Consider the following 15,154-nt stretch of genomic DNA (forward strand, 5'->3'; position numbering starts at 1 on the left):
GGGACACTTAGAACACAAAGCAACCAAAGCCATCACCTGTGCATTGTGGAGGATTAAGGAAAAAGCTGCTTCTCTCTGCTTCATGTGTTTTAATGAAAAGCTTCACTTCTTCTGCAGCGTACGCCAACAACACCTGTGATTCCGAGAATGAGTTCATGTGCCAGAACAGACAGTGTATTCCCAAACACTTTGTGTGCGATCATGACATCGACTGTTCTGATGGTTCAGATGAGTCTCCAGAGTGCGGTGAGTTGTGTGTGTGTGTGTGTGTGTGTGTGTGTGTGTGTGTGTGTGTGTGTGTGTGTGTGTGTGTGTGTGTGTGTGTGTGTGTGTGTGTGTGTGTGTGTGTGTGTGTGTGTGTGTGTGTGTGTGTGTGTGTGTGTGTGTGTGTGTGGGGGGTTGAAGCAGAGGGGGATTTGGGTATTATTTAGTTCCACGTCTGAGGTTGAGCTGAATGTGATGATGTCGTCTCTTCTTCTGGTGTAGAATACCCAACATGTGGTCCAGATGAGTTCCGCTGTGCCAACGGTCGCTGCTTAAACCAGAAGAAATGGGAATGTGACGGAGAGTTTGACTGTCAGGATCGCTCTGATGAAGCCCCCAAGAACCCTCGCTGCACTGACTCAGGTACAGATCACAATCACCTCCACTGTCCTAATGCTGCATGTTTCTTTTTATATTTTTAAAAGTAAGGGATTTCTCAAAGTAAGTTGTCATATTTCTATCATTTCAGAGAGGACGTGTAATGACTCGGCCTTCATGTGCCATAATGGGAAGTGTTTGAACGAGACGCTGCTGTGCGATCACAATGACGACTGTGGCGACGGCTCCGACGAACTCAACTGCTTCATCAACGAGTGTCTGAACAGCAAGCTGAGCGGCTGCTCCCAGCTCTGCGACGACCTCAAGATCGGCTTCAAGGTAAGACAGCAGGGGGGCGTTAAGTCATGGAAACTCATGAGAAGTCATGGAGTTTAGGAAATCATGTTCTGCAGTCATGGAATTTAGAAAGATCTTGTTTTAATCGTTCTTGTTCTGATAAAGTATTGATAAGAACTTTTAATGATTTGTCACTAATGAAATGATGATATGTCCTAAATGATGATTATCTCACAGGCAAATTGGCTCTGTTTTATTGAAGGGAGTTCCTTGAGTGGACAAATGGGAACCATGACGTTCAGGCATGTGGTTATGTAAGACAGAAATATGTTTTGGCTCACTTCCTTTTCAGTAGGAGGGCCGTGTTAGAACAGCGTGAACTCCCTGTGAACTCTGGTGTCTGAGGCCTTTTTGCTGTGATCAGAGTTTCAGCTCGACACGGAAAACTTTCTTGCAAAAGTATTGAGGTTGTGCAGTGGTGGAGGTGTGGAGGAGAGCGAGTGAGTCAGTGAACAACAGTCCATAACTTCACCGTTACAGATTTGGCTCGACTTCCGTCAGGCTTACACCAACTTGCACCGACTGCAAATTCCCACATAATGGCGTGGGACGTACGAGTCAAAATTTGAAGAGTGTGCATGTGTTTGTGTGTGTGTGCGTGTTGCAGTTCTTTCAGGTTGTGCTTATGGGAAGTGACAGCTCCTGCAGATTTAGGCTTGCCATGAATAAGCCTCGTGTAATGTTCACGCCAATCACATAGGAAGCCAGTTTGCTTTTTACCAGGCCGCACCCTCAAACCTCAACCTAAAGCTTTTCATGCAGCTTATGTGACAGCAGGAATTCAATTTATTTCACGGCATGTCGACAAATGTAATAAGTTTCATTCTGATTTGGTAAGAAAAGGGGTTTTATATAAGATGGTGATTTTTGGGTCAAAGGAAAATCACATCTGTCAGAAATGGAAGCTCTTGTTCCATGAAATGCTGACACTGGCAGATCCAGGAATGTGAGTGTGTTGTGTGTGTGTGTGTGTCCTGACTCGTTGTCTGTGCTTGTGGCCCCTTTAGTGCAGGTGCCATCCCGGTTTCCAGCTGAAACGGGATGGGAAAACGTGCGTGGACGTAGACGAGTGCACGACCACCTACCCGTGTTCCCAGCGCTGCATCAACACACATGGCAGCTTCCATTGCCTGTGTGTGGACGGCTTTGAGCTCAGCCCCAATGACCCCACCATCTGCAAGTCCACATCTGGTAAGGAATGCATGCGTGTGTGGGGTGCGGGTACTTAGCTGGTGGATCATGTTCAAATCGACAAATTCCGTCCTTTTTTTGTTCATGTTTGTAGAAGAGGAGCCCTACCTGATCTTTGCCAACCGTTACTACCTGAGAAAACTCAACCTGGATGGTTCCAACTACACTCTCATCAAACAGGTCAGAAACAATGCTTCTCAGTGTGACCCACCAGGTTTATTAAGTTCTTATAAGCAGTCCACAGACGTCCTCCTAATGCGTCCACCTTATCTTTCAGGGTCTAAATAATGCAGTGGCTCTGGACTTCCATTATGCAGAGCAGATGATCTACTGGACAGACGTGACCACTCAGGGCAGCATGATCCGACGCATGCATATGAACGGCAGCAACATAGAGGTCAGTGAAGAAAGTTAATAACGTTTTTTTTAAAGCCAGAATGTCAGAATTGACGTTATCATCACCACCCTGGATCTGTGCTACCTGGCAGGTTTTGCACCGGACGTCCCTCAGCAACCCCGACGGTTTGGCAGTGGACTGGGTCGGCGGGAACTTGTACTGGTGTGACAAGGGCCGGGACACCATTGAAGTGTCCAAACTCAACGGGGCTTACCGCACTGTCCTGGTCAACAATGGCCTGAGGGAGCCCCGTGCTGTGGCTGTGGATGTTCGCTACGGGTGAGAGACGCAGAATATAAGAGGAGGAATCTACGGCGGCTATCTGTCGACTTGTGAAGTTTGAATTTAAAATGTTGGTGGTTTCAGGTACCTATACTGGTCTGACTGGGGAGACAACCCGCATATAGGGAGAATAGGAATGGACGGCACCAACAGAAGCGTTATTGTGGAGGATAAGATCACCTGGCCCAATGGATTGACCCTGGACTTCATCAACGACCGCATTTACTGGGCCGACGCCAGGGAGGACTACATTGAGTTTGCCAGCCTCGATGGCACCAAAAGACACACCGGTAACAACATCAAAATCATACTCTCTAATTCATATACACACACATTGGGTCACTCTGTCTTCAAATGCTGGACAGTTTGAGATGTGGTTACATTGACATTTGCTGCAGTCGTTCTCCTGCGTCACCAGGCATCCATACATCCATACATATCCATATTTTGTACGGGATCCACCAAGCATGAACAGGCAGGTCAGATGTTTTCCTGCTGGGCTTCAGTCTCGCAGCTCAGGGGGGGAAAGACAGAGCTGAATAGAGGGGTTTTTGTTCTGGTCCCAGAGGGTTTGAGCATCTATGTCGCCTGAATAAAGGTCTGTTGTTCAGCATCCTCACTACAACAGCTGATATTGTCGACCAGCCAGGAATGGAGGAGTGCAGAGGATGTCTCACATTCGCCAAACTCTGTCCAACACGCATAACGCAGCCCCGCAGGATTCTTTCCCAGCAGCTGTGGCATCCAGACCAAATCAGATCCAGAGCAAGAATTTAAATAACATTAAAGTTTGTAATTGTGGGTTTGTGTAGCACAATCTTCAAAACAATGTTGTGTGAGAAAACGTCATAGCTTTGAGGCTCGAATTCTTCTTCTAACACAGTGTTGCTGCTTAAAGAAACTTTTGTACCCTTGGAGTCAAAATGTTCATCTGGGCGAAACAATCATGGATTATGTAATGTCATGCAAATCAAATTATGTTGGTGTCTCGGTGCTTGGAAACGGGGAAAACACGGTTGTAATGCCGAATCATCTGTCTTGTGTTAGCTTTGTATCGTTGGCTGACCTGTAGTGTCGCTGAATGTCATTTGCCCATCCCTAAACACACACACTGAGTTGCGTGTGTGTGTTTGCTGAGCAGCCTGTTTGAGCTCAGATAAGGATGGAGCAAAGTGCACTTCACGCTTGTGTATGAGGGCCTATTCATGCGTGTGCGATGAACTGGATCTCTGCGTTTTTTACACTCAGAAACCGATGGTGGGTTCCTTTAACGACATGTCCCAAACGCGATCGTAAGTGGAAAACACGTCATGACCAGGATGTGGGAGCAGAGACGGAGCAATTAGAGTGTAAACCCTAATGAGGCGTAGCACCCATTACCTAACACACAGATACGGCAGAGTCGTACAATTATGTTCTCATAACCAGTGTGACTCAATGTGTGTGTGTGTGTGCACCCACAGTTCTGACCGAGGACATCCCCCACATCTTCGCCATGACCCTGTTCGAGGAGTACATCTACTGGACCGACTGGGAGACCAAATCCATCAACAGGGCTCACAAGTCTCTGGGCACCAACAAGAGCACCCTGATCAGCACCCTGCACCGGCCCATGGACATCCACATCTACCACCCGTACCGCCAGCCAGAGGGTGAGAGGGCCAACGACTGTATACTGTACTATAGTATAATGATAAAGAAACTCACTCCAGAGTCAACACAATCCTATTTATCCTCTTCCTCCCCTTCATCTTCTTCTTCTCAGTGCTGAACCATCCCTGCCAGACGAACAACGGGGGCTGCAGTAACCTGTGCCTGCTCTCCCCCGGTGGAGGCTACAAGTGCGCCTGTCCCACTAACTTCTACCTGGCCAACGACCAGCGCACCTGCATGTCCAACTGCACCGCCAGCCAGGTAAGGAGGGAGGGAGGGAGGGAGGGAGCGAGGGAGGGAGCCCGTGTAAACATGCACCGAATAGGACACATGCCTCTGAATGCCTGCGGTCGATAAGAGGTTTTCATATCTGAACTGTTGGGCTGTGGCTTGTTTGAAGAACTGCTTATGCCAGCTGATTGTTTATCGACATCTGGCCAGCTGCCCGCCTGCTGACCAGCCTCTGCTTTGTTACCTGTGGTGCTCTGCTTATCGTGCCTCTTTATCACCGTCGCTTCAAATCCCTCCTCATGTCCCCAGTTTGTGTGCAAGAACGACAAGTGTATCCCCTTCTGGTGGAAGTGCGATACGGAGGACGATTGCGGCGACCGGTCAGACGAGCCAGCGGATTGCCGTAAGTGTCGGATAGAATCTCTGTAACTTAATACATTCAGAGGGAGTGGAGTGTGTGTGGTTGAGTTTGGCGTCCCCCTGTTTGTGTACGACAGCCGAGTTCAAGTGCAGGCCCGGGCAGTTTCAGTGCGGCACGGGAATCTGCACCAACCCCGCCTACATCTGTGACGGAGACAACGACTGTCAGGACAACTCTGACGAGGCCAACTGCGGTACGTCTCTTTGTGTGTATACTTTACCTTGGAACCTGAAATTGTAGCTCAATTGTGACAAACCCATTCTTCTTCCTCTCTGCTGCGTGTGTCTTGCTTCTCTTCCCGTGCCACAGACATTCACGTCTGCCTGCCCAGCCAGTTCAAATGTTCCCATCCGAGCCGATGCATTCCCGGAATCTTCCGCTGTAACGGCCAAGATAATTGCGGCGAAGGAGAGGACGAGAAGGACTGTCGTGAGTGTGGACGCCCTTGTCTCTGTTCACTTGCTCCTTTTGTCTCATTCTGTCGTTTCATGTCTAACTGTAATCGTTCATCTGCTCTCCTCCCTTTGCTCAGCTGAGGTCACATGCGCTCCCACCCAGTTCCAGTGCGCCATCACCAAGCGCTGCATCCCTCGTGTGTGGGTGTGCGACCGCGACAATGACTGCGTCGACGGATCTGATGAACCCGCCAACTGCAGTAAGTGTCCTGTATTGTGTCATTCTGTGCTTTATTTAGTGATATCGGGCTTTTCTCTTCATATAACCTCTTGTGACTGTCTGTCTCCAGCTCAGATGACCTGCGGGGTGGACGAGTTCCGCTGTAAAGACTCCGGACGTTGCATCCCGGCTCGCTGGAAGTGCGACGGGGAGGACGACTGCGGTGACGCGTCGGACGAGCCCAAAGAAGAGTGTGGTAAGAATGAATAAGCCAGTGAGCGCTGACCTATAGATGCTGTCCTCCCTGTGGTCTCTCCATGGACGTTAACCCTCTGTGATCCTGCAGCGGAGAGGACGTGCGAGCCGTACCAGTTCAGATGCAAGAATAATCGATGTGTGCCGGGCCGCTGGCAGTGTGACTACGACAATGACTGCGGGGACAACTCCGATGAAGACAAATGTGGTGGGTGTTGTCACTTTGAGCCCGGAAGCAGAAGCCTTCAACACCATCAATATCCACTACATCAGCTCAGTCCTGTGTCACTTACACTCCTGTCTGTGTGTGTCTCTCACCGATAACATAAAGTGGGATTCTCGTGCTAGCTCGACGGTCATTATCTGTCCATTCACTGACATTACTGATGCATCTCACCTCATGTGCTGTCTGTTTCATTTCATACTGACATGTTGGCTTGAGTTAGAGGTAAGACTCTCCACCTCCATAATCTGTGTCCTCACTGCTGTGCTGTCCTCATCCCCGTCTCCATCTCAGCTGTCCTCCCCTCATCCAGACCAACGCTATTTGACTGCAAAACAAACTTAAACATTCAAATTATTACCACAAACAAATCAGACTTCAATATTAAGAATGCATAAATAAATTCAATAGTTTGGTCTGGATTTCTCATCTGCAGTGCCCCCCTCTCCCCCTCTCCCCCCCTGCCCATCTCCCCCCCCCCCCCCTCCCCCTCCCCCTCCCCTTCCACTCCCTCCATGTTTGTTGTAACCCTCATGTATTATGTAGCTCCTCTAAGCGTTACACCTCCCCCCCCGAAGCTGCTCCCCTGTGTTGTCCTTGACCTCCGGCGTGTCTTTCCCCCCCTGCAGTGCCTCGGCAGTGCTCAGAGAGCGAGTTCGCCTGCACCAACGGCCGCTGCATCGCTGGCCGGTGGAAGTGCGACGGAGACCATGACTGTGCTGATGGATCTGATGAGGTGTGGACCGGGAGAAGAATGTTGGCTTTCATATTATCAGTGATGCACGCGAAGTCTTGCATGTGTGTATGAAAGCTGATCCGTGTGTGTGTGTGTGTGTGTGTGTGTGTGTGTGTGTGTGTGTGTGTGTGTGTGTGTGTGTGTGTGTGTGTGTGTGTGTGTGTGTGTGTGTGTGTGTGTGTGTGTGTGTGTGTGTGTGTGTGTGTGTGTGTGTGTGTGTGTGTGTGTGTGTGTCTCCAGAATGGCTGCGATCTGAAGTGCGACAACGACCAGTTCCAGTGTAAGAATGGACACTGTATCCCCATCCGCTGGTGGTGTGACGCTGATGCCGACTGCATGGACGGCAGCGATGAGGAGAACTGTGGTAGCTCTGGTGAGTGTGTGTGTGTGTGTCATGTGTCTGAACAGCGATTAAGTTTTGTAGTTGCCTAAATGTAAAGTTTGATTAAAGTAGCAGCTGTCTGCAGTCATAGCAGTAACAATAGCTGTTTTTTCAGCTGGACGCCACTGCCCTCTGGATGAATTCCAGTGTAACAGCACCTTGTGTAAACCTCTGGGCTGGCGGTGTGACGGAGAGGACGACTGTGGAGACAACTCGGACGAGAATCCCGACGAGTGCAGTGAGTGCAGCCGTCTCAAGAGCATGTGTCAGACATTTCTTAAGGCCTTGTCTTTTGTGCGTTACTAAGCCATCTTGCCTCGTCTCCTTTGCCTCCTCGTCTCTCAGGGAGGTTCCAGTGTCCTCCCACTAGAGCTTTCCGCTGTCAGAACGACCGCGTGTGCCTGCAGCTGTCGAAGAGGTGCGACAGCGTCAATAACTGCGGTGACAACTCAGATGAAGTGAACTGCCGTAAGTTATGGTTCAAATCACTGTGACGTGCAGTTGATCTGACTTTAATGTGTAAGATTGCTGACCTGTGTGTGTGTTGTGCGTCCACAGCGGCTCCTCCTGCTGCCCCCACGTGTGAGAAGGACGAGTTTTTGTGTGCTAATGGCAAATGCATCAGCTCCACGCTGCGCTGCGACTTCTTCAACGACTGTGAGGACTACGGCTCTGACGAGATCAACTGCAAGACAGGTGAGTCACGTCACTCTGTCAGCCGCACGTCAGCCCGTCACAGGTCAGAGGTCGTCACAGGTCATAGGCTCAGCGCTTGTGTTTGTTGCTGTGTCCATGTGTGCAGACACCAAGCTGAATGACTGTAGGAGCAACAGGACCCAGTGTGGCGACGGAGACGAAGCTCACTGCGTCACCAACGGCACCGACTCCTTCTGCGCCTGCAAGCCAGGATTCAACAAGATCGGACACCACACCTGTGGAGGTACACACACACACACACACACACACACACACGAAATGCCTGACTTGTTACGACACCAGCAATCGACACCACCTTTCCCTTCTCCGTTTGTCAGATAAGAACGAGTGTCTGCAGTTTGGAGTTTGTTCCCATGTCTGCAACAACACCAAAGGCTCACACAAGTGCAGCTGCCTGAAGTATTTCACCAGGATCAACCACACCTGCAAGGCCGACAGTGAGGAGCAGAAATGCTGCACTTCTCTTTATACCTTTTTAGGGTTTTGCATATAAAAATGTACCCAAAATAACCCAATGCTAATCCAGTCATCACTGATTATCTGGAGTGACATCACTGTCCTATCACTATCTATACCATGAACAATTCAGTTACATTACTTTAACACTTCCCTGTTGCCGTCTTGCATCCAGGCATGAACAGCAGTCGACAGATTCTCTACATAGCCGACGACAACGAAATCCGCAGCTTGGATCCCGGCATGCCCAACTGGCGCTACGAGCAGACTTTCCAGGGCGACGCCAGCGTGCGTATAGATGCCATGGACCTGCACGTGAAGACCAACCGCATCTTCTGGACCAACTGGCACACGGGCCGCATCTCCTCCTACGAGCTCCCGGGACCGTCCACGTCCACGGGAACCTCCGGCAACTCGCACCGCAACCGGCGGCAGAGCGAGGGCAGGGTCACCAACCTGCAGGTGAGCCTGGGTACTGCATGTAGAAACGCTTTGAAGCGCTGACGGAAGAGGATTTGAACCTACAACGCTCCTTTTGTGTGCCCAGATCAAAGAGCTGAAGATGCCTCGTGGCATAGCGGTGGACTGGGTGGCCAATAACCTGTACTGGACCGATTCTGGCCGCGACGTCATTGAAGTGGCTCAGATGTCGGGCCAGAATTGCAAGACGCTCATTTCTGGGATGATAGACGAGCCGTACGCCATCGTGGTGGATCCGCAGAGAGGGTGAGGAAGAGCGGAGCCATTGTGGGTTTCAGATCTTTTGAGCGTTTTTATTTGTGTGAAATAATTGTGAAAATTCTTTGATGATCTCCGTCCTCAGCACCATGTACTGGGCAGACTGGGGGAACCACCCAAAGATTGAGACGGCTGCTATGGACGGCACCCTGAGGCAAACGCTGGTCCACGACAACATTCAGTGGCCCACAGGTCGGTCTGGATTTGGCCTCACTTTGGATTCATTCTAGCCCGTGATTCAGACATATTGACTTATTCATATTACTCGTCTCTGCAGGCTTGGCCGTGGACTACTTCAACGAGCGGCTGTACTGGGCGGACGCCAAACTCTCGGTCATCGGGAGCGTTCGCCTGGACGGCACGGATCCGGTCATCGCTGTGTCGAGCATCAAGAACAGTTGAGTGTTTAGGAAATCTGAACTAGAATGTAGATGTTCCTCATATTTTTGCCTTCATTCATTTCCTTCTCTCTCCTCTTCCAGACCTGCTGCATCCTTTCAGCATCGATATCTTCGAGGATTACATCTACGGGGTCAATATCAATAATTACGTCTTCCGGGTCAACAAGTTTGGCAAAGGCCCCATGGAGAATCTGACCACAGGCATCAACCACGCCACCGACATCGTCCTCTACCACCGCTACAAGCAGCCAGAGAGTGAGTGCAGTGAAGGAAATGTGCTGTTTGTAATTCAAAGTCAAGAAATGCAAAGATGTGATTGGATGTCTGGATTCTCTTCTGCGTCCAGTGACCAACCCGTGCGACAGGAAGAAGTGTGAGTGGCTGTGTCTGCTCAGCCCCAGTGGACCGGTGTGTACCTGCCCCAACAACTACGTGGCGGACAATGGAACGTGTGTGGAGAGAGCTGCTCCCACCCAGTCACCATTCTGTGAGTCAATCTATACACACACACACACACACACACACACACACACACACACACACACACACACACACACACACACACACTCGAAACACTCCAGATGTTCCAAGCTGAAATGGAACTGTGCCGCTGTGATCCCAAAAAACATGGAGTGCAGCCACATTTCAGACGTTGATCACCGGCGATTGCATTTCTATGAAAACACACTCTGCTGCCGCCGCCACCGCTGCTGCTGCCAACTGGGGAGGAGAAAAAGAGCGACGCGGCTCAGCAGTAACCTCAGATGGAGGCGAAAGTAGAGGAACCTGAAGAAAGTGGTTTTAGGAGCACTCAGATGTTTAACATTTATCTTTGCCTCACTGCTCTGATCTGGTGTGAAATTGAATCGTATTAGTTTTACTGGCCTTAGCTTCTATCTAGCAAAGTGGTGTTCAGTCTGGCGTCGTCTGTGCCTCATTCACACCCCTGCATGTAAAATGGCAGCTCACCCACAATCCCCCCTCCCCAGCTCCCCCGTCGGTCCCGTGTGATCTGCAGTGTCAGAACGGTGGGAGCTGCTTCCTCAACGCTCGCCAGGTGGCCAAGTGTCGCTGCCAGCCTAGCTACACGGGCGAGAGGTGCGAGATCAACCAGTGCAGGGACTACTGCAAGAATGGAGGCACCTGCACCGCCTCAAACACAGGTAACGCAACACACAACACACACACACCTCTAAATGCGCTGTTGTTGTTGTGTTTATTTGCGTTCTTGCATTTTGTTTAGGCTCTCCGACGTGCCGATGCCTGAAGGGCTTCACAGGGCCCACCTGTAACCGCTTCACCTGCCAGGACTACTGCCAGAATGCTGGCAACTGCTCAGTCAATATGGGCAACCAGCCAACCTGCAGCTGCCCGCCAGACTTCCAGGGAGACCAGTGCCAGTACAGTAAGTGTTTGCAAACGCCACGTTCAGACCCAACCAAAACATAAAAACAAACTTGTTAAATTCATTCCCCTTCTTCTCATTCTCTTTCTTCTTCTTCTTCTTCTTCTTCTTCTCCTCCAGGTCAATGTGAAGGTTTCTGTAATAACGGTGGGACCTGCTTACAGACGGCCAACTTTACCAAACTGTGCCAGTGTCCAACTCAGTACATCGGACTGCAGTGTGAGCTGGACAAATGTCAGTTCTGCGGCTCGGGCAAGTGTCTGACGGCGTCCTCTGGAGAGGTTTCCTGCAGGTGGGTGCACCAGGGAAGATCAACCCTGAACATTAGACTGAGATTATCAAATACTTCATCGCATTTTATTTTGACTCAGACATCAGTTAAGTCCAATGTGTGTGTGTGTCTGTGCGTGTAGCTGTCCCAACGGTCAGACTCAACCCAGCTGCTATTCCTGTTTGGACTACTGCACGAATGGACAATGTTCAGTCGACACTCGCACGCTGCTGCCTCAGTGCAAGTAAGAGCTGACATCCACCGCCTGCATAACCAGACCAAACACACACACACACTTGCCTGTTTTTTGTCACTTTTACTCTACACACACACACACACACGCGCGCGTAACTCTGGCTGGTTGTGTGCTCAGGTGTCCTTCAGGTTGGACGGGATACAGATGTGAAATTGCTGCTGCTGCTGTGGATTCTTCGACATCGAGTGGAAGTAAGTAGCACCCACAATCCCGCACACACACACACACTTCACTCCTGACCTGCTCGCTCATGTTGTTGTTCTTGTTGTTGCCTTGTGTGTAGGCACAGCGTCCGTCGCCATCCCAGTGCTCCTGCTGTTGCTGCTGGCACTACTGGTGGTTGGTGCCATCTTGTGGTACAAGCGAAGAATGCGTGGGTGAGTCCTGATGTCCTTTTTGCTTTACTCCATTTTTCCATCTTTTTTTACAATCTCACATCTCTTTCTCTCTTCCTACCTGTGATCTCCTGTGGAAACCCGCCTCTCTCCTGTCTCCCAGGTCTCTATGGCCGGGCAAATCTCGCTCTCAGTGCTCTCGGTAACTTCTTAGGGTTACATAATTCACCTGTTGACCCCACAAACCCCCGTCTCCTCCCTTCCCTCCCAAACGTTGACTCAGATAGCCCATGCTGTGTGCGTCAGTCCATTTGTCCATGCTGAAATGTGTCTGTCCTTGCCTGCTGTCTCCTGGTCTCCAACCAGCGGCACACAAGGGATCTGTTTGACTCTTTGCTGGTTGATGCATCAACAATTTGAGCCGTTTTGTCCACTTTATGTCTCCATATGTTCCCCTGTTTATATTCATGTGTTATGTTAGGTCAAGTGGATGGTTATGCTCTGTGCTTGAATAGAAAAGTGTACATCAATTACATGCATTAGAGCCCTGACCAGTACCAAATATTTCTTACCAATATTGATACGCTTAAGCCAGAAAATGTGGTTGTTAGATTTCTGTTGTTGTTGTTAAGGATCCATCATATTTGGATCTTGTGATACTTGCAGTACTGAAAAGGGATATTTTAACAGGATAGTAAACCAAGTAAAAGCTAATTTTGAACTCCAAACTACACAAATTCAGAAGAAACCCTACAAAAAAAATTTTACTGTTGCAAAAATGTTACCTTTATGAAAATACAAATGTAAAAAGCAGATCTGCAGCACTTAAATGCTGCAGATCTGGGAACATAAACAGTATATCTGTGGTTCTTTAATGTACTGGTCAGGCTCTATAGTGCATCTAAGGATCTTGTGTGTATGTTTGCAGCTAAATAACGGCAAAGTCCAGCATTCTCCACAATAGACATGCTGCAGTGTATTTGTCAGGTGTGATCAAATGGCCTTCTGACATTAAGCCCATTTGACAACCTTAATACGTGTCGTCTTTGCCTGTGTGGGTTGTACGTAGCTGCTGCTGGTTTGAGTCCCGGATTCCTCCTAAAAATAGTGGATGATGTCACCGAAGTCGTGCCACTGAGAGCAAACGTATAAACTCAGCTGGTTTGCTTTTTGTCCATGTGCAGTGCCAAGGGCTTCCAACACCACAGGATGACCAACGGAGCCATGAACGTGGAGATCGGCAACCCCGCCTACAAGATTTATGAAGGAGACCCAGACGACGACGCAGGGGAACTCCTGGACTCGGACTTCGCCTTGGACCCGGACAAGGTAAAAGCAACGAAAAAAACAACGCAGCTTTGTGATCTGAAGCGGCGCCGACCTTCTTACGGCCTCCACTGAGTCACCGTGTAATTTTCTCTTCTCAGCCCACCAACTTCACCAACCCAGTGTATGCCACCCTGTACATGGGCGCCCACAACAGCCGCAACTCTCTGGCCAGCACGGACGAGAAGAAGGAGCTCCTCTCCCAGGGCGACGAGGACATGAGCGACCCGCTGGCGTAGAGCCTCGCCGCGTGGGTTTGAACTCCAGGACCGCTCTCATCTTATGCCTTTTACCAGTTGAAAAGAAAAAAAGCGACAAAAAGAAAAAAAGCGAGAACACTGTATAAAATGTATAAAATGAAGGACTACTTTTTTATGTGATTGCAGTATTATATTTTGTTCTTTGACAAAAAAAACCCTCTGGTGACAAAACGGAACCATTTTATAGACATTTACTCAGTTCTTCTTTTTAATTTTGCTCCCCCCCTCCTCTTCCTCCCCCCTCTCATGCATATAGCCACTACCTCTGTGCAAATGTAAAAGATAGAGAGATGCGAATGGCAGCGGAACAATTTTTATTTTTTATTTTTGTATGAATTGTATAGGGAAACAAAAGAATATTGTTCCAAACTAGAAAAACATCCACAAGTCTCTTTTTTTTTTCTTTTTTTTTTCTCTCTCTCTTTTTTTTACGAGTCCATTTTTTTTCTGACTACAAATGCTTTCTGGATGCTGCTGGTTGGGCTCAGTCTCTCATGTGTGTGTGTATATGTACGTGTTGCTGCTGGGGGGTCTAGAGGGGGACTGAGGAGACATTGTGAAGCTGCACATGTACACACAGAGGACTCGGCATCACACACAGCGTCCCCTTCTGTTGTCTCAAAGAACTACATTCAAGTCTTTTACCTCCTTGCACAGGCTAAAGTTATATATATTTGCATATATATATATATATAAACCTATTAACAAAGTGTCTTGAACATATACCCAGGAATACAAACAAATCAGTAACAAATAGCAGTCTGTACTTTTTAACAGTTTTTTTTTTTGTTTTATTTTTAGACATTGCGTAATGGACGTGTCAGCATTGAATGAGTCATTGGCGGTGTGTGCGAGTGTGTGGGATGAAGATGATTGTAATAAAGTCCACATTCCAGGATGAATGCTCTGGGATGGCTCTCTGTGGCCTTGTGTTTAGGCTCTGGACGCTCTGAGCAAGACAAGCTCTGGATGCTCTGGGCAGAGCGGGATTCGCTCCGGAACCTTCTCCTGATATTGAACGCGAGCTTCTGTGAATTTCCAGACCTGCGAAGAATAGTTATTAGCTTTTGTCCTTTTGTCTTTGATTGTAAATGTGTTTTTCAGGAGAGGCCGGGGAGATGTTGTTGGTACGTACGTCTGTGGGAAATTCAGCTTTTTGTTTTTAATGGTGTGTAATTACATGCTCCGTGTAATTTAGGTTCATGCTTCTTCTTAAGTGCATTCCTTAGGACCGATGAGATTCCTGATAAGCATTCCTTTGTTGATTCCTTTGCCTTGCTGCTAACGCTCACCATCCGTCTGTCTGTCAGCCTGGTCTAAGTCTCTCACACACACACACATACACACACACTGCTCACCATGCTGCTTTCAACTGATGTTATCAGCCATATCTGCCATAATCACTCTGCATGGTGCTCACACACACACACTAGCTTTCCTCACTTGTTAACAGTATTCATCGAATGTGTCTGTTAGTTTCATCTGAACTGTGTAAATTAGAACAATCATTTTTTGAGTTGGAGAGAATCTTTTGGTGGCCACATGGATATTTGTGGTTCTGATTGTTTTGTTATGATTCTATTTCTTTTTGATATAAGAAATTAAATGGATTTTTATAGTAGAAATGTATAGTGGCTCTGTCCTTCATTTGGAGAGATTGAGAT

At 48.7% G+C, this 15,154-nt stretch overlaps 1 protein-coding gene across 1 annotated transcript in view; it reads left to right on the forward strand.

Annotated features, from left to right (window-relative positions):
- LOC143012794 (low-density lipoprotein receptor-related protein 1-like) overlaps positions 1-15,119 on the forward strand; it is a 76,909-nt gene extending 61,790 nt beyond the window's left edge. The window contains exons 53-89 of the mRNA XM_076166100.1: positions 118-246; positions 487-627; positions 734-921; positions 1,947-2,130; positions 2,225-2,310; positions 2,408-2,527; positions 2,619-2,806; positions 2,894-3,099; positions 4,273-4,461; positions 4,575-4,723; positions 5,003-5,096; positions 5,191-5,307; positions 5,424-5,543; positions 5,647-5,769; positions 5,860-5,985; positions 6,076-6,192; positions 6,837-6,943; positions 7,184-7,316; positions 7,441-7,563; positions 7,671-7,793; positions 7,884-8,021; positions 8,128-8,265; positions 8,360-8,479; positions 8,674-8,960; positions 9,046-9,224; positions 9,322-9,428; positions 9,514-9,633; positions 9,719-9,892; positions 9,984-10,124; positions 10,627-10,800; positions 10,881-11,042; positions 11,163-11,334; positions 11,456-11,557; positions 11,687-11,760; positions 11,853-11,946; positions 13,089-13,233; positions 13,332-15,119. Of these exons, the coding sequence (XP_076022215.1) occupies positions 118-246; positions 487-627; positions 734-921; positions 1,947-2,130; positions 2,225-2,310; positions 2,408-2,527; positions 2,619-2,806; positions 2,894-3,099; positions 4,273-4,461; positions 4,575-4,723; positions 5,003-5,096; positions 5,191-5,307; positions 5,424-5,543; positions 5,647-5,769; positions 5,860-5,985; positions 6,076-6,192; positions 6,837-6,943; positions 7,184-7,316; positions 7,441-7,563; positions 7,671-7,793; positions 7,884-8,021; positions 8,128-8,265; positions 8,360-8,479; positions 8,674-8,960; positions 9,046-9,224; positions 9,322-9,428; positions 9,514-9,633; positions 9,719-9,892; positions 9,984-10,124; positions 10,627-10,800; positions 10,881-11,042; positions 11,163-11,334; positions 11,456-11,557; positions 11,687-11,760; positions 11,853-11,946; positions 13,089-13,233; positions 13,332-13,469 (5,228 nt within the window). The 3' untranslated portion in view covers positions 13,470-15,119. The remainder of the gene's footprint in view (positions 1-117; positions 247-486; positions 628-733; positions 922-1,946; positions 2,131-2,224; positions 2,311-2,407; positions 2,528-2,618; positions 2,807-2,893; positions 3,100-4,272; positions 4,462-4,574; positions 4,724-5,002; positions 5,097-5,190; positions 5,308-5,423; positions 5,544-5,646; positions 5,770-5,859; positions 5,986-6,075; positions 6,193-6,836; positions 6,944-7,183; positions 7,317-7,440; positions 7,564-7,670; positions 7,794-7,883; positions 8,022-8,127; positions 8,266-8,359; positions 8,480-8,673; positions 8,961-9,045; positions 9,225-9,321; positions 9,429-9,513; positions 9,634-9,718; positions 9,893-9,983; positions 10,125-10,626; positions 10,801-10,880; positions 11,043-11,162; positions 11,335-11,455; positions 11,558-11,686; positions 11,761-11,852; positions 11,947-13,088; positions 13,234-13,331) is intronic.
- The last annotated feature ends 35 nt before the right edge of the window (positions 15,120-15,154 follow it).

Source organism: Genypterus blacodes, unplaced genomic scaffold, assembly GCF_046128005.1.
Source record: "Genypterus blacodes isolate CSIRO-AG114 ecotype Tasmania unplaced genomic scaffold, CSIRO-AGI_Gbla_v1 ptg000156l_1, whole genome shotgun sequence".
Classification (NCBI taxonomy): Eukaryota; Metazoa; Chordata; class Actinopteri; order Ophidiiformes; family Ophidiidae; genus Genypterus; species Genypterus blacodes.